Raw genomic sequence first — 25,856 nt, forward strand, 5'->3', positions numbered from 1 at the left:
ATTTAGAAACGTATGGGGAAAGAGAGGAGAAGAAACTTTGCTGAAAGTGGAAAAGCTGGCAAGCGTCACAGCCACGTACAGAACCCAAGTGCTCCGACTCAGCAAGAGGGCAGATGGTCCCTGCACACAATATTAACACTTCTCAGCAGAAGACAGCCATTTAAAAAAGTGAGGGAGAAGCTGGTCTCCAAAATCTGAAAAGAAATTAAAAGCATGTGCATGACACAACAGTCCCTGAAGCGAGGTAAGTATCTTCACTAAAAAGGCCTGAGCAGAAATTGGAAAAGAGCCCTCCGGCATTCCAACTGAAACGTCTTTCTATGGAGGAGAGTAATTATTGTTGTGGAAGGAAACTGAGTCCAGCAATTAAAGCAAGCACTTTAAACCTCTGCTAGAGGTTTCCTGAAGTATTTTATACAAACCGTAGAAACTGTGTTTGCATTTGTTTATCTGTGCATAAGAAAGAATCCCTAATTCTCAGCAGCAATGTGAGGTTGAATCCATTAACATCAGCAAACTGCCTAAAGAACTCAAATAAAGGGTTTCAATGGCACAAAGTGTTAAAATGCCCACAACAGGCATGTGTGATAACACTTAATGGCAGCAAGACGATGTGCAATAAGAACATATTCAAATACCTAGCCTGTCCTTGCTTATATTAAGATTATACAGGTTATCTGAGAAGAGTAATGTGAGGGAACAAGTATTGCACAATAAATGCAATTTGTTAAGGATTTTCTCTAGCTAGGCCACATGACATCTTTCCAACCCAATTTCTTTATGCAAAACAAATCATTTTGCATAGATTTCCTTGTTACTAACGTGAGAAGAGACTTATTAACAACACAAATTACATCTCACTTAGATTTCATTTATTATCCTGAATTAGCTGGTGAGTGACTATCCTCATGCCTTATCTGTGTAGGCATTTACAGAACACTTATTGTTGCGGCATCAATGCCACTCTTCATCTTGCTGTAATGCCCGGAATATGTATTCAAAACAGTCATCTGTGAAATCAAGCAATTTAAGTTTAACTTTGCATCTGCGTATTCTGAAGGAGGAAGAGAAGTCATTTGCAGAAGCCCTGGGCATTCTGTCCTATTAAAATAAAATTTTCTGAAAGTATCTAACACCAACTGCTTTGCCCTACAGCATTAAGACCAGTATTTTCAATAGAACGTCTACATCCAGCTCCTTTGTAAGCGCCAGTCTAAATTTGAAACCAGTCCTTTACAGCCTAACAACCTACCCATAAAACCAGCTGGCTGGTTGGATCTCTTCTGGCTACTTTCTTCTCCTCTTATTCATCATGACCTACAGCTAAGGACATTTTTCACACTGCAGACCCACGGAAAAGACTCTCATAATCTTGTTAAAGGCTGGCATACTTGACTTGCAATACAGAATCCTGCATTTGTCTCCTCGGGGAAATAAACACTTTTAAAGAGGCTTTGGACTTTTAAAATGACTTAAACAAATACAATGGCCACACGAGTAATAAGTGAATCGGTTTTCTGCTTCTCACAAAAATGTCTGTAGTGAGGAATTTGGATTTTATGTGCCCTTGTACAAACTCATCTACAGCTTTATTTTTTTTATTGCTCACATGTTCTCAAGGGAAGGCAATTTCTCTTTCAAGCAGCAGTGACTTTAGTAAGTCAAAGCATCCAATTGCTAGAGGAGGGTTTACTTTACCTCTGATCACTGAAACCCTGCTGTGGAATACAATCTGTTTTCAGAAGAGCAAAGAGGTGAAGGACAAAAACAAACGGCAATTACTCTAAGACTGTGAAGAGCTTGGAGACTGGTATTCTCTCGCATCTGAATTAGGTTAAGAAAATATACCGGTCAAAATGTTGCCAAGGAAAATGCTCTGTCACTGAGCATGCTGAAATTTGTCCTGCTGTCATCTAGAATACAAAGTTGTAATACAATAGTAAATAATATTGTATTTATGGCTGCTTTTGATGAAAGATTGCACCAATTTGTTAACTCTCCTTTAGGACAGACATTGGGCAATGACATGATAAATATATTCACAGTTTGCACCAATAAATGTAATTCCATTATTTCATGACTAAAAACTTTCTTACTACTCTCAAACTCTTGCCAAACCAGTGAAATAAGCTTCTCAACTTCCCCCTTGACTATCTACTTGAAAAATAACTCCTTTTCAATCTAAATTCATGCAACACCTTTCTTAGGGATTCCACCAGTCCAAAATATAACTCATTAAATGCATATTCACGTATTTGAAGCACCAAGAGAAATAAACCACAGTATTTTTCACTGTCAATGTTGCCAGAGAAGCACCGTCCTAAGCATTAGCAAAAGAATTGGACACACAAGACTTTTATATACACAGCAACTCTGCCACAAAGAACTGGTCCTTTAGCCAGACACATTTCCAACGGTTTTCCAATGGGTATATGCTGTAATACTTCCTGAGATTACTAAATAATCAGAGCAGGCTTGAAGATCATGTGTAGCAAAATATTATGCAAACTACAGAGAGAAGAAAAACCACACCAACCCTCAGTCACTTCTAATCACCTTGTAAATATACATTACACTGAGCAACCTCAAACTGTATTTTTTTTTTTTTTTGCAAAATTTCCAATTACAGAAATTGGAATTCCAATAATAATTGGAATATTATGGGGATTATTTACAGAGGTATACATATTTAGAAATATAATCAATTCTTGTGACATTTATTGATTAAAATTATCCCAAATCAACCAACCAAACAGAAATGTGTTTGAAACCTAGTGGCTTTTTGCTGTAAAATAGGAAAGTAATCTCTCTTTATAGTAAGTTAAATGCAGGAGCTACTCTGTGGCCTTCACTAGTTCTTAGAGCGTGACGCACAAGCCCAGGCTTGCTTAAAACAAGGTGCTTTAATGTAATGCAGTTTCCCAAGGTCAGGAGGAGGAGTTCATTTCTGAACCCTTGTTCTTAACAGCGGTGTTGTGCAACGTGAAATAGCACTAGCACATATCGGCAGGTTCTGAATTTCTCTTGAAATGTAAAGACCTGCCAATGAACCTGCTTCTCAGAAGCTTAATATATTGTTTTCACTTGCATCTTCTTTATTGTCACTCATTTATATCCGTGCTCCAATTGCACACAGCATCTTTCCTTTATTGAGGGCTGCAGTTAATCAGCTGGTTCCATAAAGCACCACATAAATTCTGTTTTATGAATTCTTCATCGCAAGAAAGTAGCCAAATGCCTTGTGCCCCAAGACTCAGCAGTAACACATCACCTTTGCACAGCCTTGCAAAACCGGGATGGAAATTACAGCAGCCCAAGAACAGAAACTCCTCAATCACCTTCACTATGGTAGCGTTGGTAATGAAAAAATAGAATCTAGTGATGTTTAACAGACAGGTCTTAAAAAAGACAGCGAGAAAAAGAAAGAGAGACAGAAAATCAGTCTGGGTACGCGAGTGTATAGACGTTTGCAAGGTTGCCTTTGCAACAGAAGAATCTTGACAGTGTGAAATGCTGCCATGAGCTCACATTTTCCAAATCTCTTACAAGTAACAGATGTCTTTCCCCCTCCTCAAATTCCTCACTCATTTTACACCCTAAACTATAGGACTAAGAAAAATCTATAAAAATACGTGCAAAAATCTACTCTTTTTGATTTAATGCATACTAAAAGAATTGCCTTAATTTATACTATCATTTACATACCTATCCCAGGCTAATGTCTTCAACACGTTTTCAATAGTGCTGTGGCATTAACTTCTGGGAGATGGGACTTTTTACTTTGTTTTTGTACCAAGCACAAAGAAGTCAGTGACGGGAGGGGTTTAGCTCTAGACTGAGGCAGAGAAAAACTAACTCTCTCTCCTATTTCAGCTTGAAATCATCTCTGATGAACATTGCTGATCCAAACTTACAAAAGACTCCAGACAAGGCCTTACCGATGCCCCATAAAGCATTACCAATATTTCTGGAAACGCCTCTCCTGACGTGCCTAAGGATTACACAAGTTTTTTCACAGCTCAGAGTTGCTCATAGTTACTCTGTGACCAGCTAGCACACTAAGGTCATCTTCTCCTTTAGACATTTCTAACCAAAGAGCTCTTAGATTAAAGCAGATGTTCATATTATTAGACCCCAAGTGTATAATTACACACTTTGTGCTAATGAACTTCTTCCCATTTCTATTGCTCCAGTTCTCAAGGACATCCAATTGAAAATACAAAAAGGAACTTTTTAAAAGAAATGTGAAACACTGTCCAGTGTTATTTGCAATCAACTTGACTTCCTTTCATAAAAACGTAAACTGAACAGACAACAGTTCCTCCCACTTGCTTCTTTATTGAAAAATCTATTTTAATTATTCTTTACCTTCTGGATAACAGCATTCTCAAATGCAGTTACCGTATATGCTATATAGCAGTCACCATATGTCCTTCCTCCTCATACATTCAAAAAAATCAAAACACTTAAAAATTATATTAGCTATTAAAAACAAACCGTGCTTTAAAAATTCTGATCTACTTTGGCTAAGAATTTCTTCTTTGCTTATGAGATCTTACTAAATCAAGGAAAGGGGTTCATATATAAGCTTCATTTAACAACCTTAAATGTACAAGGTGAGGATTGGTATGAAGGATTAGTTGTTTAAAATGTCCAGAACAATAGTGTTCGTATGTAAAATGTAAGGGAAGCATGATGCATACTTCATAACGCTGTTTGGTTTTGCGCTTTTGACAATTTCCCTCAAACTAATTCTTTCCTCTGCCCAACAACAAGGTAATTTAGAGATAAAGTGCTTCATCTATGAGACGCTTCTTCCAACGCTTCTCCAGCTCACCAGGCTCAGGAGGATGGACTACAAATGACGGAAGGCTTTGCAGTGTTACACAGGCCAATCTCACTGCACTTTGGAACTGCAGGATCTCACTTTTTCTGGGTGGGATCAGGTAGAAACAAACATTGGGTTTGATGCAAAGAAAACTCAAGGTCTGCAAAGATTCCCTGTGACTTCAGTATTTTTCAGACCATTAAGCTTTTATAAGGAAAAGTGCTATGCGGTACCTTGGCACCGAGACTTCTGGAGACAAAGTTGTTTCTGGTGTTTCCTGGGTTTCATTATAACTGAGCATACCTCAAGAGGAAGTTAATTAATCCCTTTGTGAAAACCACACAACAGAATGATTATATATATATATAACTGTTTTATATATATATATAACTTCTTTATATATATAGAAATATATATATTTCTATATATAGATATATATATCTGTTCTTATATATATATATAACTATATATATATAGTTCTTCTATATATAACTGTTTTCTTAACCACATCTGAATATTGTACCATAACGTTAACAAAAGATGTATTATGCTCAAGAAATACTGAGGCATTCCTGTTCCACAGCAAGATATTACAGAGATAACTGCCACATACGATAAAAGTTTGGAAAATCATGTTGCAGACAAAGAGGTATATATGGTTTTTTTACCACTTTACAGTCCCAAATGAAGCCTAATTTTGGTTGTCTCAACTAAAATGCTCAGGGAACCATTTTTTTCAAAAGATCATATCCCTTCTATTTTTTTTTTTTTTGGCATCTTACACTCTCCAAGAATATTTGCAATCCTTTCAAGAACTGGAAGCCTAAACCTGAATTTCAATTGAGAATGATCACCGAGACATTTGTGACATGCAACTCCCTGCCTGAAATGACTGTGACATGATTTTACTTTACCCAGTTTTCATTTTTCCTCTTGACAGGGATTGCCTGATAAGTACTTGTTGTTATAGACCATATACTTACAATTTAGACAATAAGAGAATCTGCCTGTTGTCTGTGCCTGATAACGCCTAGGCCCTGACTATCATTGTCAACAAATGGAGAAATAGGACACAATATGTAAAATTACCTTCAGACAAGCAAGATAGAACCAAGGCCATAATTTATTAAATCCAAGAATATAGCGATATCATTGTATAAAGTATATTCTCATAAAAGAAACAAAACTTTTCTTCTGTAAATATACCCTTCTAAACAATTATTCATGAGATTCTGTCTCAGTGGAAGACAATATTAGCAAATTGTAATTAAAACAAAGTTGGAAAATCATCATACAGTAAACAGATTGCTTGGACATAAGCCTAGCTGCTTTCTGTGTTACTACTAACTGGAAATATTATAAAGGCGTGTCTGAAAGCTTGTAGGAGATTAAGGCTTTGTAATTCAGCTCCAAATACAGATCTGACTGTCCAAGCTAGTCCCGAGGAGATCTCCAGAGAGGCTGGACACTTGCAGGGAAGGTTAAAAAGCAATTTTGAGCAACCAATCCCAGTCGTCAGAGTTTGAGCCTGTATCTGAAAAATTAACTGAATAGATACCTGTATGCTTTATCATTTGGGACAGAAATATTCCATGCTGGTTGCCTGGAAGCTTCTCTAATATTGACATCTATTTTTTTTGTGTTGCAGGATATTTTATTAAGTGTTTTCTCTGTGGATGATGGACTCTTGTCTGACAGAGATGGACTAAAGCCAAATCATTCAGATTTTAATAACTCACAAATGCAGATCCTGATTCTCATTCTAGTCCGTCTCTAAAGAGAGACGTCTTCTTTACAGGAAGCAGATAACATTTTTTTGATTTATGCACAGTCCATTAAACTGAATTACAAAAAAATGCAATTCTTCAGAGGAAAATGGATGTACAGATCTCCCTATTGGGACAGTGAAAGCTGTAAAATATGTAAGGCTATTTATTTGGAATGAGGTGGTGATATCTCAAATGCCATCTCCCTTCTTCTACACTAATAAATATGGAATCAGAAACAGAAAAATTCAGAACTAATTTGACACAATGCTGAGAAGTGCATAGAAAGTAACAAACTCCCTAGAATAATAAATTAGTTTATATTAATTTATAACATTATAGACTCAGAATAACTTTGCCAAAGGCCACTGGCTCAACATCATTGATGGAACTTTTCCAGATTTATACTAGAGTAAGCAAAGACAGTATTTAGTACTTAAGATGCCAAGGAAAAAAACCAAACAACCAGAAGAAGATATATTTGAAATTTCAAAAGTCTTATTTTCACCTGTATTCTATTGAAAAGGTTTGGATTTTTTTTTCCTCACAGTAGGGATGTTTTAGCTTATCACTGCAGTGATAAGCACTATAATTTGTTTCACTGTCAGGCTGCTGGAGGTTTTACAAACTTTTTCTTGTATTAAATTTTAGGGAGATATCCCCCAAAATGCAAAATCAATATCCATGAGAAAAACCTATATGAAACCAGTCTCGTTTATTTGGTTTTGTTTATGATGAGAGAGATTTTAGTCCTCTAATTATCATTATCAGCGCACAAACACCTGCTGTTCCTAGATGGGGTTTCTATTAACACAGTGTGACACTTCAATAGTTTTCTGTTGCCAATCCAAAATCAAATTACTCCTTGTCTGAAAATTATTGTTACTTGCTGGTGCTAAGTGTTTACAATGTCTGCCATTTTCTAACCTTTTCTTTATGGTAAAAAAAAAAAAAAAATCAATAGTAATTTTAACATTTTGCTTAATAAGTGTTTATGAAACTCTGATTACCATTGAGCTGTCTTAAGTACACTCTTGCTGTGTTTTGTGGGTTTATACACCTCGGTGGCATTTGTATCCTTTGCATACCAAACTCTGAAGTTGTCTGTGGGGTCGGTGGCACAGGTTATGCCTCTACTGCCCTTGGGACCTGTGCCCAGTTCAGATTTGGGTTTGCTGAGTTGGGTGCCTCAACCATGGACACTCCATGGGTGTCCACACTAGGAACATCAGCTCCTTTCTAGCTCATACCAGCCGTACGACTGCTGAGCTTTGGGCTTGCCAGCTGCCCCATGGTGCTGAGCATGTCCCTGCAAGGCAGCCACCTCCATCACTGGCCCAACTTATTCCTCCACAGCTTCATGCTCACCTCACGCTGGAGCAGACCTTGCCTGGCTGCCACTCTGGAGCCTCCATATTGAATTTGATGTGGAAGTAAGCACATATCTACAATTACTGGTTATATGGATGAGACCCACCAAAACCCCTTGTTAATAATATTTCTATTTTAGGTGGTGACCACTCCTGGGCAAGGGGTGAAACCCACATATCCACTGGTCACCCTGGGGTAACAGTACAGCTCTAACAGCTCAGGAAAACATAAGGACTTGTCTCAGCCACAGAGAGCTGCCAGAGAAGTAGCACAGCCTTAAAAGTTTTCTTTCATAGGATTTAAATCCTACTGTTTTTAATATAATTACACCACGACAGAGTTATTTTTATGCAGTTCCTGTCTCCTGCTGCCGTCTGGGATTAGTCTTTATTTAGCGATGATGAAGAGTTATGTCTCATGTCCTGGTTCAACCTCAAAAAATTATGACAGGAATTCTGGCTCAGTGTTATTCTCTCGGCACGTTACCTTGTTAAAGAGGTGCATTTAAGTAAAGTGCAAATCCTCCTGACAGTGATGTTGCTACTACAGTCAACAGCGTTTCAGCAAGTACCTGAAAGAAGCAAAGCGAACAATATGCTGCTTCTAGTGCTGCCTTTTCCTCCTTTCTGTCAGTTTTGCCTCTAAACCAGAAGTTGTCTGTTATATTTGGGAGCCTGCTGTAATTTGATGAAATCCAAGGAAGATGACGTGGAAGAAGTGACAGCTAGTCAATGGATGGTATCGTCCCTAACTTGTTATCTGTCCGGGGTCTGCTCTGATCAATGCTTCTCTGCTGACTTCCCAAACCTTAGAGCCAGACCAAAATGCAAAACAACTTCTACAGGGGACAATCCTTTCTCCTTTTCAAGTTGACGTCAAAGAGGGCATCATATATGCACCCGAATGCTTTCTGTATATAATTTTTGAAAGTACAAAAAGCATTTTAATTTATACTTTTTGATTAAAAAGCATTCAGGTATTTTAGGATAAAACCTGAATTTACTCTTCAAGCCTGACAAAGCTTTTTGGGCAGGCAATTCTCCTGTACAACACAGCTATGATGGAAAATGCAGCACTCTGAAAATATGCATTTCATTTCTGCTGCATAAATATTTTGCACATATAATTCAAAACCCCAGTATGTGCAGAATGAACGGTGGTGAAAAATCCAATAGTGTTTGCTCAAACTGGAAAGTGGTTTTTTATATGATGTTTGCAATCTTTATAATATTTTTCATTTTTTTCATTGTGAACCTTTCAACTATACCATTATGACTGTTCACACCTACATCCTAAAGTATGATGCTCACATATTTGTGAAAAAAGAAATTTAGAATTGCTTTGTCAATTATAAACTTCACAATTCACATCATGTGTTGGTTAATTATACAGTCACAGTATTTGGGAACAGGAAAAATACTACATAAATTCTATAAATAACTAAAGGTCTTGTCTTACAAACACTGATATCCTTAAATGGATTCAGATTACCTCGTTCACCAAAGACAATGGGGACTTACTCAAGCGGTAACTCCTGAGTACAAGTGTTTGCAGTGACAAGACTCAGCTTGCAGCACACATTGGTTTTTTAATTGATATTTTAGTCATTTAGTTTTTTTGAATTTCAAATAAAAAAAAAACAGCCAAGAAATGCATATTTTTAACTATCACAATAGGCAAAAGTGCAGCTTCTCAAAGAAAATTTATTGAGAATTATTCGCTAGGACCTAGAAAAATGCATAGGTTCAAAACAATAGTTTTGGGTCTATTTTAAATCCAACTACGTGTAGTACCTTTCTCCCATGTCTCTGTTCCTGGCAAGACTAATGTCTTGTTTATTGACAATACTTTCCATACATATTGACAAAGCATTCCATACTTTCTTTTTTTCCAATAGTCTTTTACTAACTTTGGAATGTAGATACCAAGCCTTAACTTTTCCTCAAAAAAAGGAATATTAACAGCTGCATAAACTGAGGGAAGATACTTCTGTGAGGTCTTCACAGTGAATCCTGATGCATGCAACCCCTATGGAAGCTGGTGATCCTTTCCACCTCAAAGTAGATATATCAGCTGATTTTGGAGTAGAATGGGGCAATGCTTTGCTTTCATGAAAATATTTAAAAGGAAGCTTTAAAAAAGAATCTGGCTTCTGAGTTGATCTACATGACTCAGGTCAGGCACTGGAACAGGCTGCCCAGGAAGGTGGTTGAGTCACCATCCCTGGAAGTATTTAAGAAGCATGTAGATATGGCACTTCAGGGCATTCTCTAGTGGCTGAGATTGTGGGGATCTTGTGTGTGTGTATGGTTGGACTCAGTGATCTCAGAGGTCCTTTCCAACCATGAAGATTCTGTGATTCTGTGACTCAAGACACCCCCTTGACTTCTTCAGGTAAGTACCATACTTTTGAAGTGTGATAGCTACTAATCACATGGCCTGACAAGATCTGTCCTAATTTGCTAGCAAAATCCTAGAAGATTCTGCAAGTGATTTATCTGCAAGGGTTTTGCAGTACCTGAAATTGTTCTGCATGATGACTTGTTAATTGTATGCCATGGAAATTCCTTCCACCTCACTTCTGCAATACAGCAAAGTCATTACAAAACTTGTGGATGTTTTTGAGGTTAAATTACATTGATTAAAGATGTTTCACTGAATTTGAAGGGGGACCAGTAACTCCTATTAATCACCTCACTATATGTAGCTAGCCTAGAAATCAATGCAAAGAAGGTGTATGATTTGATGGGAACGTAAGTGATATAATTTCAGAGTGATATAAATAGCAGCAGTTTTAATGTTTCCCATTCAGCAACATCTATTGCTCCATTATAAAGGCTTCAGGACAATCAGATTTCCAAAATGGTCCAGAAAGAGCCTTATATGCACTGAACATAGGGAGATCTTCCTACCCAGGTAGGGAGTTACAAACACCAAACTTTGCTAAGCCATTTGTAGTCTGTGCATGTGGTTAAGTACTGACCACACGATCACACCAACGTTTCCTTCAGCAAAGAGCTGGGCCCAGGGACTTCTCAATCAAATCTCTTCTACCATCTTTCTGAGCTATAGTAAAAGGACTTGCATTTAACGGGTCCTTCCTGAGCTACTCCAGGGCTGCTCTGCCTATAACTCTTGATAAAACACACCTCCTTCACAGACATAGCAGAAAATATCAGAGTGATGTGGTAGAGGAATATAAAAAACACATCAAGAAAAACAAGCATTTGTGTATCAATCAATTAACATGTTCTCATTCACATTATTAGGTTTTTATACTCTATTCCTTTACAGTATGTGAACATTTTACTCATTTGGCTCTCAGATTGCACATTCTATTTAACAGAACACTCCTACAAAAATACAAGTTTTCCCATGAAATATGCGTACTTCTCACTTTCTTTTAATCAAATACTAACTGGCTGTAGCCACTTCACTACTCATTGAAAATATCCAGCAGAAATGAAAAAAGTTAATCTTTCATTCTTTTTGGAAAGGAATAATAAAGACTGATCTGCTTGTGTGAAAGTTTGCAGGTAAAGTAACGGTAATAATTATTTTAATTATTATTTACAGATACTACATAACTCAGATTTACTTAGGTAAGATTATTTCATCATGTAACAAATTAAAAGACTGAATTGCAGTATTCATACAGAAAATTTTGGAGGAAAAACATCAGATCCTGTGTAGTTTAGAGCTAAAAGTCCTACTCTTTACTAATGAAGTCCAGAGAAGAAGCATGTCAGCGTCTGGAACACACATCACTGTGTTCCACATCCTTTTATCTGCCCTGCACTGAAAGTTACTCTCTGATTTGAACAAACAATTTCTCCTCTATAAAACAGGGGATAAAAAAAAAAACCCTAGTTTGAATGAGATATACTAAAGCCTTGAAACACTCAGTAATCTTAATTTTTAAATGGTTTTGTTTTACCATTCCCACAGTTTGAGACTCAAATAGGTCATTTGAATGTCTACGTGGAAATTCGTGTTAGAGGAAGGCTTTTTTCAAAGCTAAAGCCACAAAATGAAAAATTTCCAGGCAAATCAAACTCAGGAACCAATTTCAACTCTACCATGTTCATGACTCATACTTTGTCTTCATAAACTTTAAAATGATGTACTCTGCAGCCATGAAAACTTGAGAATAACTATTTGAAACTGAAATATTTGCTGAAAGTAGACTTCAAAGGAAAGACTTAGTTCCAAGACTTTGAATTCTTTTGGTTGTCAGTCATTCAGGCACAAGAAGTGATACAACTCACTTGGGAAACAAGCCTGTGATTTATCCCAATGAACTTTAAGCACTGAGTGCTCTTTTTATAAAGGAATGGAACATTAGACCTTCTCATCCATCACACCCAATAGGGCTGGTAGTTACATTCATATCCCAAACTATACCTAAACAAGGTAGACTCTTGATTGAGCTAAGACCTATTCCTGTAACTTAAAAATGTTCTCGTTTCCCTTTACAAATTTAAACAAGACTCAGTATAACTGAATGTATTTCCTTCTGCCTATTGACCTCACATTTCCCTTATCAAGATAACAGCAGTTCTTTAGAAGTTGCCTTGGGCACTTCTGCAAGGTCAAAAAGACACAATGCACAGATAGGGATAAACCTACTCTGAATTACTGCATCCGTTCATGCTCCAGTGGCTCTGCAACCCTGACGGCAACAAATCAAGACGAGTATGTTGGGAGTCTAGCACTCAACTTCTTAGAAAACACAAAAAGAAGGTATGGTCAGAAAGAGCCCTGACATGCTGTTAAACATTTACCATCCTGCTCGAGCTGCTGCACTGTTAACACGTGTAACAAACAGGACACACACAGGTATGGAGGGAGCCAACAGAACCGTGTTACTGTGACTATGAATTCACATTTGCCAAGAGATGCCCAAACCACTCCACAGTGTTGTCTTTTTGATAGGATGCACTGCACATTCAAGGGAAAAATCTCTTCCCTTGCCAGCAGGTTCTGAAGAACCAAAACTGGTTGTTTCTCTTCTGAAGTCCTTTGTTTACTGAGGGGTTTTAGAAGCTTTGGCTAGTGTCAAAATAAGGTATGCTTAATGAGAACTCTAGTTAATATTACAGAGCTTTTGGAAAGAGGTACCTGAAAACCACCAGGACTTTGTGTTTAACTTCTCTCAGGTGCCACTAAGTCAGTAAGCAGTCCCTTTCTTTTGTTGAAACTATAGCCTTATTTATTTTATAGTATGAGATAAAGGAGCCACATGCTCTGAAAGGGCAGCTGACCTCCGGGCAGATTACAGCTCAACCTCTGTCTCTGGGTAGCCGAGCTGAAAAGCAGTGGTTATCATGGAAGCATATTGTAAACCTGGGATACTGCTGTGAATAACGAAGCATATAAAGTGTTTTGATAAACCAAAGGAATCTAAACGGGCCTCAAAAAGAAAAGAGAGAAAGCATTAGGGCTTGTCTTCCAAAATCTTCCATTAGTACCCTCACAGAGTCCTGTTTTCTACCTCTCAGACTCTGACTCAACATCCCATTTCAGGAAATGAAGAACACGATCCTGTCATGTCTTCAAAGATTTAACTTTATGTTAGAAAGATTATATTGTTGTTATTTGCCATTAAAGATAATCATTCTGGTGTAGTTTTCTTTTGCCAGCATTTATGTTATTTTATTAATGTCACCATAATACCAGCTAACACTATAAAAGGAATTCCAATTTTTAACATGATTACTAGTCTTGATTTTCATCCTTAAAGCTGAGATGTTCTTGAAGGAGCCTGGGGAGGAGGAAGGAGTACGACACAGGCACTGCAGTCAATTGTTACCTCAAAGCACATACACTTAGATTACTTTTCTTTGATGCTGCTGCCAATTTTATACACAAGCGTATAAAAAAAGGTCATGACATTTAGAATTACAGTACTCTGGAAATTAAATGTTCCTTTACATTTTTAATTTCTGAAAGTAATTTATTATGGAATAATATTTGAATATGAATGAATGGACGTGTAAAGATTAATGCGAACTGTCTTCAAATTGGAAGTTCACAACCACAGACATTTAACCTTGTTGTATAATAGGCATAAAAAAGTTTATGCGGTGGCTCTATGAGCCGCATTTCCATTTTGCTGGAAGCATTTGTACTGTAATTCTCCTTAGCATTTTTCCACTGACATGTCTGTATGAGGCATGAAGTTTAGCTCCCTATCATTTTCTACTGAAGGTTATGCTGTATTTGAATGGTTTTCACAAACCTGGCAACTAAATAAGGAGCAGAAACCGAGTCCCAACTGTCTACACAATTATTTTATACAGATTTTTATATGAGAAATAAAACTACTGATTTTTATACCAATTCAGCAATAGTAATGATACTATAGTACAACGTGAGGAAAATAAAGCAAATCTGTGTGAAGACTAGAGAAAACACTAAGGTACAAAGTAACCAAAACGCTAGTCAGAAGCTCCAGACTGAGAAGTCTGGAGATCTGGTGAAGGGAAATCACTTGAGTGCTGCCCTGACCAGGCTCCAGGGCACTGCCACACTCTGCCATGTCATTGCCTCGACCATCTCACACATGTCACCTCGAGTACTAGTCAGAGTTTGTTGCTCCAAAGCCAGGTGACACTACTTGTTGAGCAAATAAAGGAATCTTACAAGTGGCAGCGCTATGGAAATTTTTTGTGGTGAATAATTAGAATTCATAACTCTCCCATAAAGCTGAGGAAGCTGGCTGGCTTCCAGCGTGTAAAGGGCAGACACACACAATACCAAAATCCCTCTTCAGAGAGGCTGCTAAAATTGTACTTAGGTAGAATTTATACTAGTATATAGAATTTACTCATTTTCGCACAGAAACTTCTGTGAGCTCATTAAAAGACTGACAAACTCTGAAATATTCAGTTTGGGACTCCATTACACTCAGTGGGTCAACTGAAGAGACAATGTTTGAAGAAAAGAGACCGAGGAGGTAAGGGCAAGGAAGTCTGCAACTGGCACATTACTGCCACGTTCAAAGATCCAGAAGAAAATTTAAGATAAAGCAAGTTAGAAAGCTCCTTTGCTATTGATAAATTGATTCTCTATACCAAATCCTTCTGTGGGCATTTCAGCTCCTAACCCCAGAAGGAAACAGACAGTGATAAAGCAAAATACTATACTGCTATTATTTTTTCACATCCATACAATCACTCCCATGCCTGTACAAGTATTCTGCTTATAACACTATAACCAGGCCCATGAGCATTTTCTTTGCATACACTTGACGCAGGAGATGACTCCAGTGTCTTTAGTGTCTTTTGGATGTTTCCATCCACACCTGGCAATGATTTCCCTTATTTCCCAGGTGACTGTACCCCTCCAAGGGGGCACAGCACGCTCTTCCTGCCACTCTGAAGATGGCAGAATTGAGACATTGAATATCCTAGTCCCCAGGGCAATGGCAGGAATACTGTTATCTCAAGTTTGGCCTCTTGAAAAAGCCTTCAGGAAAGTTGCAGATCACCTAATCCATTAAATTAATGCTTTGTTGGCTGGAGTTAAAGTTTTGAGTCAAGAAAACAAAAGCATGGGTTTCAGAATATGTATACCCTGTCAAATTGCATTTATCAAGATAAGGGTTATTAGAATCTTTTTTCTCTCGTGTGAATGAAATCGTAAGCTTAAAATGTCACTGAAGATTTATTAATCTGATACTCTTTCTGATAAGGGCACGAAAGAAAGCATATAGGGAGCAGCTTATGAGAAGAAAAGTATATGTTTGTGCCCGACTACAAGAAATAGAAAATATGAATAAGGTAATTTATCAGTGGGTACACTGTAACCAAAAGATTCAAGCCACATAAAGCAATATTACAGTTATACATTGATTTCAGAACCTTGCCATCTAAAATACTTCATCTAAGTCTGCTAGCAATACAGAAAAATTTCTGTGATATGCAAAAAATGGAATAAACCTGAATTTTCAAAATCTAGGCTGGAGAATCTTTTCTTGTTCTAGACAGTAGTTGGAGGCCTAATGTGAAACTTGGTGCTGTGCTAGAGGATACAGTGATTGGAGCACCATCAGCAGGTTCATTGGTGTTTGCAGCTGAAGCAACAGGGTCTGAATGAACCAGAGGATGTGCCATTAAAACTTTTTTTCCTGTTTCTGTGCCTGCTACTGTAAAAATGTGTCCATAGTGGGGAGGAGGAAGAGCGAAGAGAGGTTCTTAAATACTTTGGGCCAAACAGACTATTGTTAAAGCTTCGTGGTTTTTATACTCCATGTGGTGCACAAGGCAAATAAGCACATTTCACTACTGAACATGACAGAATCACCCCTTTGGCTTTGTGAGTCACTAACACAGTCAGGAGCCCAGCAGTGGTGAGCGAGCTCACCCTCTCAGCTCTCCTCCTACGAGAGGGGAGACAATGTTGTACTTAAAGATAGTCTTGTATTCGCTTTGCCACAGATGTTTTTACCAGCACCCACAACTGCTCGCTCTTGTTCCAAGAAACCACAAACATCAATTCTCTTCCCTTCCAAAGGGCTTTCCCCATAGCAGGGTGGAAACTCAGACAGCACCTGGCTGCAGCACTTGCTCTGCTGCTGGACTTTGACTTTTAGTCTCTTTTGCAACAACTAGTTCCCTTTGGATGAGGTCAGGTCAAGACAACTTGTGCTTACTTCTGTGGAAAAGACCTGGGGGGGGTGAACTTGAATTAGCGCACCGGCCTTCTGGACTTAAACAGAGAACTCACCGGAGAGCTGGCAGGGAAAATGGCCATTTGTGCCGAGACGTCAACCTTCAGTTTTATGTAACATCATTTGCAATGAGTTTGTTCTTGAAACAATTTCATAAATAAATACAGATATGTATATATAATTATTTGACTTCTAATGATACTGTTAATGACAATAAAGATAAAATGAGAATTCAGATCCCATGTAATATATATGTGTGACTTTAAATGAAGTTTTAGTTAACTAGCTACTGATTTTTTTGTATGAACCAAGTCATATTTTTTTCTTTTCTATCGTCTTTTATGATGGTGCAATATTTTCATTCAAAATACTTTCACTCAAAAATGAGAATCATTATCCAGAACTCAGTTTTCTTATGAGACTCTATCAAGTGGGTGTTAGTTTTGCAGCAGTGAAGGTGTTGGAAAGCACTACATGTTTAGAAAAGGATTAGTTGTACCTTAGCTTTTTCTCAAAAAGTGTTACACATAAAATCCAGTTAAGAAATGTCTTCCTTGAAGTTTTCTAAAAACGTAACAGGAACCAATTAATCTGCTATAATTCCATTAACAGCTCAACTCACCAGTCTTCTCTGTCTTGTGTTTTGAACTTTCAGGTCCTGGAAGGCAGGGGCAGGGCCCTTCGCATCGAGCTGTGATGGTTTTGCCAGAAGTACATGCATGAAACTCCAACTTGCACTAGAATCATAAAAAAGGTAAGAATATGTTTTGAATTAGGACGAGATATAAAAGCAGCAGCTGTGGATTAAATGAGAAATTGCATTTAGCAGTAATGGCATTGGACAGATTGTAAAACTTCAGTCTCTGTTGAAAATGCCATTGTTTTTATTATTACAGATAACAACAATAATAGCTACTTCCTATGCAGAGCTTTGCATGGCACTTCTAAATGTTATTGTTATTATTAGCTGCTTAAATTTATGGAATCTGCAGCATAGAAAGTTGAAACAATTAATTCCAGGTCACCTGAGAGATCAGTAGCAAATCTGGGAAGAAAATGCAGACCTCCAGAATCCTATGTTTCCTGTGCTGCATTACCATGTTTCAGGTGTGAAATCATGCCGTCTATCGCCTGTTACCACTACGGATTTATTAGTTTGGTCTTTTGAGGAGCTGGGAGCTCTCAACTTCCACTGCAAGCAATGGGCTTGGTCTGAATAACATCCATGAAAAGACACCAATCCTCAGAGCAGTGAAAACTGAAAGAAATCAGCTCATCAGCAGATGAGACTGGTCCTTCAACATGTCATCTTCTCCTAACAAAGAGGAAATTTCAAATTACTCCTACCAATTTATCCTACCAATAACTATAAATTTCCTTAACAATTAACGGCCCCGTCCCTAAAAATAGCCATCTGTCAGGCCATCAATTCCAGAAATACAACGAAATCTTAAAACTGAAGAGCGAGGATTAAGCAAGGAGCAGTACAGCACAGTTCCCTACATCTGCACATTTTCACTTGTTCCTTTCCCTTCTCTAAAACCACAACAGATGGGATTTACAGCACCTCTTGACAGTCACCCCATTCAAACCATTTAGGACAGCAGGACATGAGCAGTATTTGACAAACGAGACAACTCAGGAGAATCAATATTGCAAAAGTGTGCTAGTTAAAAACCCCTGATTTATAACATCCTGATTATTCATAGCCTTTGCTGTTTGCAATATATATATTTTAGTGCTGACTTTCATCTAAGAGCCTTGTGCCTCTCTAGTTGTCCTCTCTGCAGTTACTGCCCCAAGGATATTTCCCCCAGAGTGGGCCCAGCAGCATGGTTGCTGGAGACCGGATTAATGTACTAATAAAATGGAGTAAAAGCAAACAGCACACAGAAGCAGGAACAAAAATGTGCAAGGCGTTCTCTTTGGCTTGAAACCTAATGAACTGAATTCAATCCCAATTTTTTGTCTTCTTCAAGCACTGATCTGAGGGCTTTTAATGCAAGGGGGGGTTTTGTCTGCAGTGCTGAGGCCGGCACTCCTCCCTGCAGAGACCACCTCCTGCCAGGGGAAACTGGAAATATTGGGTTGTAAAATCCCTTTGATAAGTCTGAATTTTATTATAGATTAATTCTTTCTCATTTAAAAATAGGCCAGCATGCTTCACAATGTGTTTTGAAACATGCAGCTTTTCTGAAGGCTGAAGGGGACACACCGTAAGACCCCGGTGTTACCCAAGGAAGATGCAGTGGGCAACTGGAGCTCACCTAGTAAAAGCCACTGATGAAAAGCACAGCATCATCTTCTGTTATTTTAGTACAGTGGAAGCCAAGAGAACAGAACAGGATGTTGTTACAAGATAAACACCTCCGGCTTTGAAAGTACGGCAAATATCTTGGCTTTGCCTCTGTTTGTTTTTGTTAAAAGGGCTCATCTTTGCCCAGTCTTTAATCCAGCAGCAGGACACCATTACCCTGTGCCTGCATCCTATTCTGTTGACATTATCTCCCGGCCATTCTGAACTTCAATGCTCTGTGTGATGTTCTTCCCTTCTGGTTTAGAAAATGCATGGCCACACATAAACATGTGCAAGCTTAGCTTGCACTTTACATTGATTCTTGCGAGACTGAAGGGAATATAAGTATTTATTTTTCATCTGCTTGCTCTATAACTACACTTGGCACAGAACACAAAGCCAACAGAAAGCACATCAGAAGGAGAGAAGAACAGGAGAAAGAACAGTCTCTGAGTGCACAGTCCTGAAGGCAGTAACTCTTTTTTTGCAGAGTATTCTGATACTCAATATGTTATTGAGAACACAGGAATAAATCTTCTTCCTGCAGCTGGAGTTGATCATTTAATCCCTTACAGAACATCAATTAGTTACATATTTTATTATGCATAATAAATGTAAATTATGTATCTAAGGATTAGCAATTATACTTCAAATGCCACCTTTAAGATGGTAAGACCTATTTTCAAGACCGTTATTATGTGCAATTACGAAAGCAAGAGCTTTACACTTGGAAACAGCAAGGCAAGTTTTTCCTCAGTTTTCTTTACGATTGATAAAAACGACAACTAAAAAGCTCAAAATAAACCAAAAAAGAAACTGCTTAAAATGGGTTGCCTCTATGGTCTGAATGCCCAGGGCAAGAAGAAGAGCTAAACTTGAAGATCACAATGGTGCAGTCACGTGAATAAATTTACTCCTACGAGCAACCACATTCTCACAGAATCATAGAATGGTTTAGGTTGGAAGGGACCTTGAAGATCATCTAGTTCCAACCCCCCTCCCATGGGCAGGGACACCTCCCACTAGACCAGTTTGCTCAAAGCCCCATTCAACCTGGCCTTGTCAACCTAAGCCAATTCCTTATACACCAAGAAGTCCATCCATCAAATCCATGTCTCTCCAATTCAGAGACAAGGATGTAGTGGGGGACAGTGTCAGATGCTTTGCACAAGTCCAGGTAGATGATATCAGTTGTTCTTTCCTTATCCACCAACGCTGTAATCTCATTGTAGAGGGCCACCAAATTTGTCAGGCACAATTCGCCTTTAGTGAAGCCATGGTGGCTGTCACCAATCACCTCTTTATTTCCCATGTGCCTTAGCAGTTTCCAGAAGGATCTGCTCCATGTTCTCGCTGGCACAGAGGTGAGACTGAGCAGCCTGTAGTTTCCCAATTCTTCCTTTTTTCCCTTTTTAAAAATGGGGGTTATGTTTCTCCTTTTCCAGTCAGCAGGAACTTCACCAGGCTGCCATGACTTCTCAAATATGATGGCTAGTGGCTCAGCAACTCCATCTGCCAGTTCCCTCAGGACTCACGGACTTGTGTACCTTCAGGTTCCTCAGACGGTCTCAAACCTGATCTTCTCCTACAGTGGGAGGGACATTACAAGTTCTGCAGATGTGAACCATGAAGATCTTTTGCAGTGATTCTACGCAGGACTCACTGGGAGCAGTCCCACAGTTCAGGTCTGGCCCCCCTGATTTCAGGGAGCCCGTCTCACTGGTGTTATGACTGGATATGCCTTGACTCTCTGCTCTCCTGCTAGAGCTCCCTGGGTCCTGCCAAGCTTCGTGTTTCTCTGCTACCTCCCTGGTGTTTGAAGTACATTTGTTTAGTATGAACCCCAAGGCCCACATAAACATCTCTAAACTATTTTACTGCAAATGGAAAAGCAGCTCTGTTATTTGTTGCTAAATGTATATGGAGATCAATAAAATATATGAGGGGAGAAATGGTTGAACATATTCATGGAAAATTCATAAATTAATTTATTCAACTAAGATGTGGGAAATTATTGCAGAGTGTGTTTTGGCTAAAGTGTTCCCCTGAGAATCCACTACTCGTATAATGATTCCCTCTTTATTGTCAGTGAACCTACAGCAATGTGTTTTGCATAAGCATTCACATTTGAGGGAGAAAGAAAATAGCTACATAAAATTTATTCCCAGCTATTTTATTCTTGTCTGTCAGTTTTCAGCCTATAGTCCCTGCTAGAGTAGAATCTAGATGTTTTTTAATGATGTAATAAAACAGCGTATCTCTGTCTTTAGACTCTCTTTTGACTTTTGGCAGTCAGGATTTGATCTAACCTGCACGTAAGTAATAGTGTTGAATAAGTTACTGTGATCTTTTACACAAGGATGTATATTTGACTAATGAATGTCTACGGGGACAGCTTAGTACAGCCTCCAGACCACATTAATGCCTCAAAGAGTTTTGCATCCTGACACAAGAAACTCATGTATTTGCTTAAAATGCAGCCAAGTAAGGCAGCAACGGGGTGACGGAGGGGACAGCAGAGCTCAGGCAGCCCTCCGGAGCATCAGTACGAAGCAGCTGGGCGAGCTACCTCCTGGCTGGTATGGAGTGATGAGCAGCTCCATGCCCTGCCGCTGAGCTCAAACTCCCTCCAGCAGCTAGTGCACCACAGGTGAGACAGCAGCTGAGGAAGCTGGTCCTTCCTCCAACAGACACCCAGCTGGTCCCTGCTGGGATCAGCTCCTGCCCCCGCTGCCAGCAGAGGAGAGCGGACAGAAACCTGCAACAACAAACGCTCCCAACAGCAGAGATGGACTAAGTGCCCACTGACGGTATTTGATGCACTAACGACACGCTGGGATGACAACTGAGCTCACTCAGTAATGGCACAGCTGTGTAGTTCTTCATTGTGATTGTAATTACAAAATATAGGGTAAATACTGTCGGATCCCAGCCCTGACAGCACCCTCACTGGGAATGCAGGTCTAACTGAGAATCTGCTGCAGGTATCCCAGATGGCCTGGGACACACTACGTGCCCAGTGTTGCTCCTGGTCACAGGGCCACAGAGAGGACAGACAGACAACAGAGCACTTCACACAGCCTCAGTATCCTGGGCGATCTCACAGCCTGGAGAACAAACACCAGGGAAGGGGAGGAGGAGAGAGCTCGCTTTACCCAGCGTTCAGCAGAGGGGAGGCTCTCCCAGACCCTGATTTAGTCTTCATGCATAAAATTCATCACACAAACCTATCATTTAAAATTTCTTGTAGCTGTGCTGACAAAGGAGAAAGTGTTAGCTTCCAAACTTTTATTGCTTCTGTCACTAATCAAAATGTGAATTAAAAAGGAGAGAAGGCTATTTTTGTTGGTGGGAATATGTAGGAATTAGCAGACAATATGCATGATGAAGATAGAGACTCCATGGTAGTTTTTCTTAAAAGTCTGAAGAGTGGAATAGGAGGTTGAATTTTATACAAAACTAATTAAAATGTATGTTAAAACCCAGAAATACTTACTAATCTTACTAATAGCAGTGGCTCTAAAACTGTTGTTGGACAGTGCTCTCGCCTGGAAGACACTGCATCTTTTTCAGTGCCCTGCAGCTTTTTACTTTTCCAGCGAGAATTATTTCGGTGCAGTGTTTGTTTTATGGTGCATCTTTTGTTCACTCACAATATGTCTCTCCTAAACTTCAGATACAAATACCAAAAGCTCATTATTTTCTACCTTATCTTTTACTCAGTACCTGCCACCGGCAGAAGCTAAAACTTCCTGAAATTATAGCGTATATATTTTTTAGTCCAGATTTTCTTTATATCAGTAACTTTTTTGTACCTGTCTTAGCAGATAATTAGAATCCATTGGAATTCAGACACCCATTTGAGAGGGGCTGTTTGTTCACATGCTTTAGAGCAGTGCCTGCCATTGCTTCCTTAGCTAGGACTCTTATCAGTATTTTCTTTATAAGCCTGTTTCCAGTTTTCATCAGATGGAAAAAAAAAATACTCTATTTGGAACACCCTCAGTTCAAGAGACTTTTTTCTTCTTTTTTTTTCTTGGCACAACAAAAAAAGCTTCAGTATCTTTTCTTCAAATCCCAAAAGAAACAACACATGGTGCACTCCCATTGCGTCCTGCTGAACACATACATTAAAAAGTTTTAATGGGAATTTTGCAAACTTTTTAGGCACTGTAAAACCTGAAATCCTGAAAAGAACTGCCCAACTGGGCAGCTGGGAGACAGCAAAGTCAATCACATGAATTCACATGTGTAAAAAGTCAGACACTAATGCAAGGTCCTGACATGAGTCTCGAATTTTGGGCTGTGACAGGGATGTGTGGTCCCTTGGCACTTCTCCTCCTGGTTCTGCTGCCTCTTGGCCACTCTGCAAACCTGAGCCTTGCCCAGGCCCCGCTGTCCTGGGCTCTGGAGGAGAGGGGCTGCACTGGGACAGGGCAACAGAGCTCCATGCCTCAGGGGGACACTGAAAATACGGACCGAGCTCTGTCCCCAGGACAGACCACTCAGGTAGGCTTTATATTGACAGAAGTGGCTGTTCTGTGGCCAGACTAGCATTTTTGCTAGGTAATATAGTCATTTTGTTTCCCTCAGCACACATTTGACATTCCTTCCGCTTGAAGGGTAAGCTCTCTATAGAGGGGCTTCCTGCCCTGCACAGGCTCTGCTCCTGGGTGGGACTGGCTTATTTTACTACAATAAAAATAAAGGGAAAGCTAGGAAAAAAAAAAAAATTAATTGTTTTCTATTGGAATAGCTACCAGGCAAACATACAGCACTTCATCTTTGCAATAAAAGCCATACAAAGATATTTTAAAAACCTGGAGTTCTAATTAGGAACAGTGTTCTCCTTATGAGAATATATAGCTGCTGATGATATTAATGGGAGTTATGCCTGCATACCAGTGGTAGAATAAACTCTAATTAACACAAACAATCTATTGTGTAAATACATATTGAGCCATTTTTAAAATGTGCTAGCTGCAGTTTTGAAGCAGATGTAGCTGATTGGCTCAGAAATTCCCATTTCTGCAAGAAATGACATGAAGGACCTTATTATATCCCAGGTAAACAACAAATATTTGAGAAAGCCTCTCACTGCGCACTTGGCTGACAGGCAAGTGGTTCATCATCTGCTAGAAAAAAAGAAAAAGAGAACAGCTTCCAGTTGTGGGGTCAAGAAAAGAGACCCAGGTTCCAAGGTATTGATATTAAATAGGCTGAACAGATTTACGTAGCTGAATGCAGTAATGCCAAAAGGTCTCATGCAGCAAAGCTCTGAGGACCACAAATTGCTCCACACTCCACAGCTCTGCCCTCTGCAATCCTGCAGCTCTAATGAGGGAGAGCTGCAGGACTTTGCCCTCAGGGTAAAATTAACTATGGAGTGGAGGGAAAGCACGAGACCCGGGCAATCTTTAAATATCACTCTTTAAGTCAGGAGGTCACATCATTAACATTGCCAACTGCAGATGCTCCAAGCTCATGGCTCAGGTCCTGAAAATTAAGTTTGTCCATTTTAAGATTTCAAAATGTAACTTTTTTTTTATTTAAAATTTTTCTACTGATTTTTTTTTATTGTTATATTCCAGCCACATGCAATAAGCTACATGGTTTTGACTCTTATGGCATAAGTTTAAACAACCAATTCCAGAGCAACTGGAAAGACAGAAGGTTCATATGACAGGAAGAAGTAACCAGTTCCCAGCCTGGGCTTCAGAAAAGAGCAAGCTGAGTTGTAAGAGGCAGCTATCAGTTCAGTATGGCATTAACTGCATATTTTGTGGCTTCACACTATAATTAGAGTTGTGCACCTCTCTGAAGATTGGTTTCAACTTCTCAGGAAGAAGGGGCTCCTTATTTTCACCGGTTACAGTCAAAGAGTTGTTTTGGAAAACAAAAAGCCTGACTACCTACGAGAGGAATGTCAGCAGAGGGTCAGCTCTGCTCCTAAGAAGAGTTTGTGCCTCTTCCTTGCTTTCAAATTCGGGCATGAGAGATCCTTAAAAGAGAGCCTGTGACTGTGGGGTGCAAGTCCTACACACCACAGCCAGGAGAAAGGGAGGAAAGGAGTGGGGCAGACGTGACGACCAGGTGCGCTCAGGACGGCAGCTGGAAGGACTCCCCAAGGAATGACTCTGGAGCAAAGCATCCAGCCACACTGCAATCAGAATGCAGAGGCAAACTCGGCTCTATTCCCAAGTATTATGGCATTTATTTGTTTCTAAAGGACTACTTGGTTGATCTTTCTTATTTGTAATTAAACTTAGAAGTAGCCAAAAAGTTTTTCATTTAAATGTTACCTTGCTGGTTAAAACTACCCAGAGAAGAAAAAACTAGGCTTAAAAAAAAAAATATATAAAGAGGAAAAAAATGAGCCATTTCCCAAGCTGTCTTATATCTGAAGACTTAGCAGGGTGACTGCTTGTAGGCATGCTGAACCATTTCAGTGTTTGAATGGCAGGGCTACAAACCAAGGAAATTATCAAGTACTCGTGCTACCGCAAACTGCCCTTACAGACAGAGCAAAATCAGCTAATTTGGGGATTTCTGGACAGACTACTGAAGGACAACAATCCTTTTTAAATACACAACAAATTGCCCCGAGAAATAGCTGGCAATCAGCTCAACGTGAGGCAGGAAATTTTAAAAAAAATGCAGTTAATTGCATCAGCTAGATAATACAGCATATAAGGTCACAGCACTGGATACGGGAGGCAGAGGACATTCAAAGGACCAGTTATTATTACAGGGTAACGATGAAAACAAATGGTTGCCATTTTGTGAACAAACAAGAAAATAGCTCTAGGCACCAGAATCTAGTACATCATATTGAAATTAAGTTTGTTTTTAGATGTTTGTAATTTAGATGCCAGTTCTGGAAACATCTACACCAAGGGAGGGTGTGTGTGGGCATCTCTC

The 25,856-nt window shown here is 39.2% G+C and overlaps 1 protein-coding gene across 1 annotated transcript in view; it reads right to left on the minus strand.

The window, feature by feature from the left end:
* The window catches only part of SPOCK1 (SPARC (osteonectin), cwcv and kazal like domains proteoglycan 1), a 301,716-nt gene that overhangs the window by 42,682 nt on the left and 233,178 nt on the right, over nt 1-25,856 (minus strand). Inside the window, exon 6 of the mRNA XM_074155458.1 lies at nt 17,262-17,376. Coding sequence (XP_074011559.1) covers nt 17,262-17,376 — 115 coding nt within the window. The remainder of the gene's footprint in view (nt 1-17,261; nt 17,377-25,856) is intronic.

This window comes from Numenius arquata, chromosome 11, assembly GCF_964106895.1.
Source record: "Numenius arquata chromosome 11, bNumArq3.hap1.1, whole genome shotgun sequence".
In the NCBI taxonomy this organism is placed as follows: Eukaryota; Metazoa; Chordata; class Aves; order Charadriiformes; family Scolopacidae; genus Numenius; species Numenius arquata.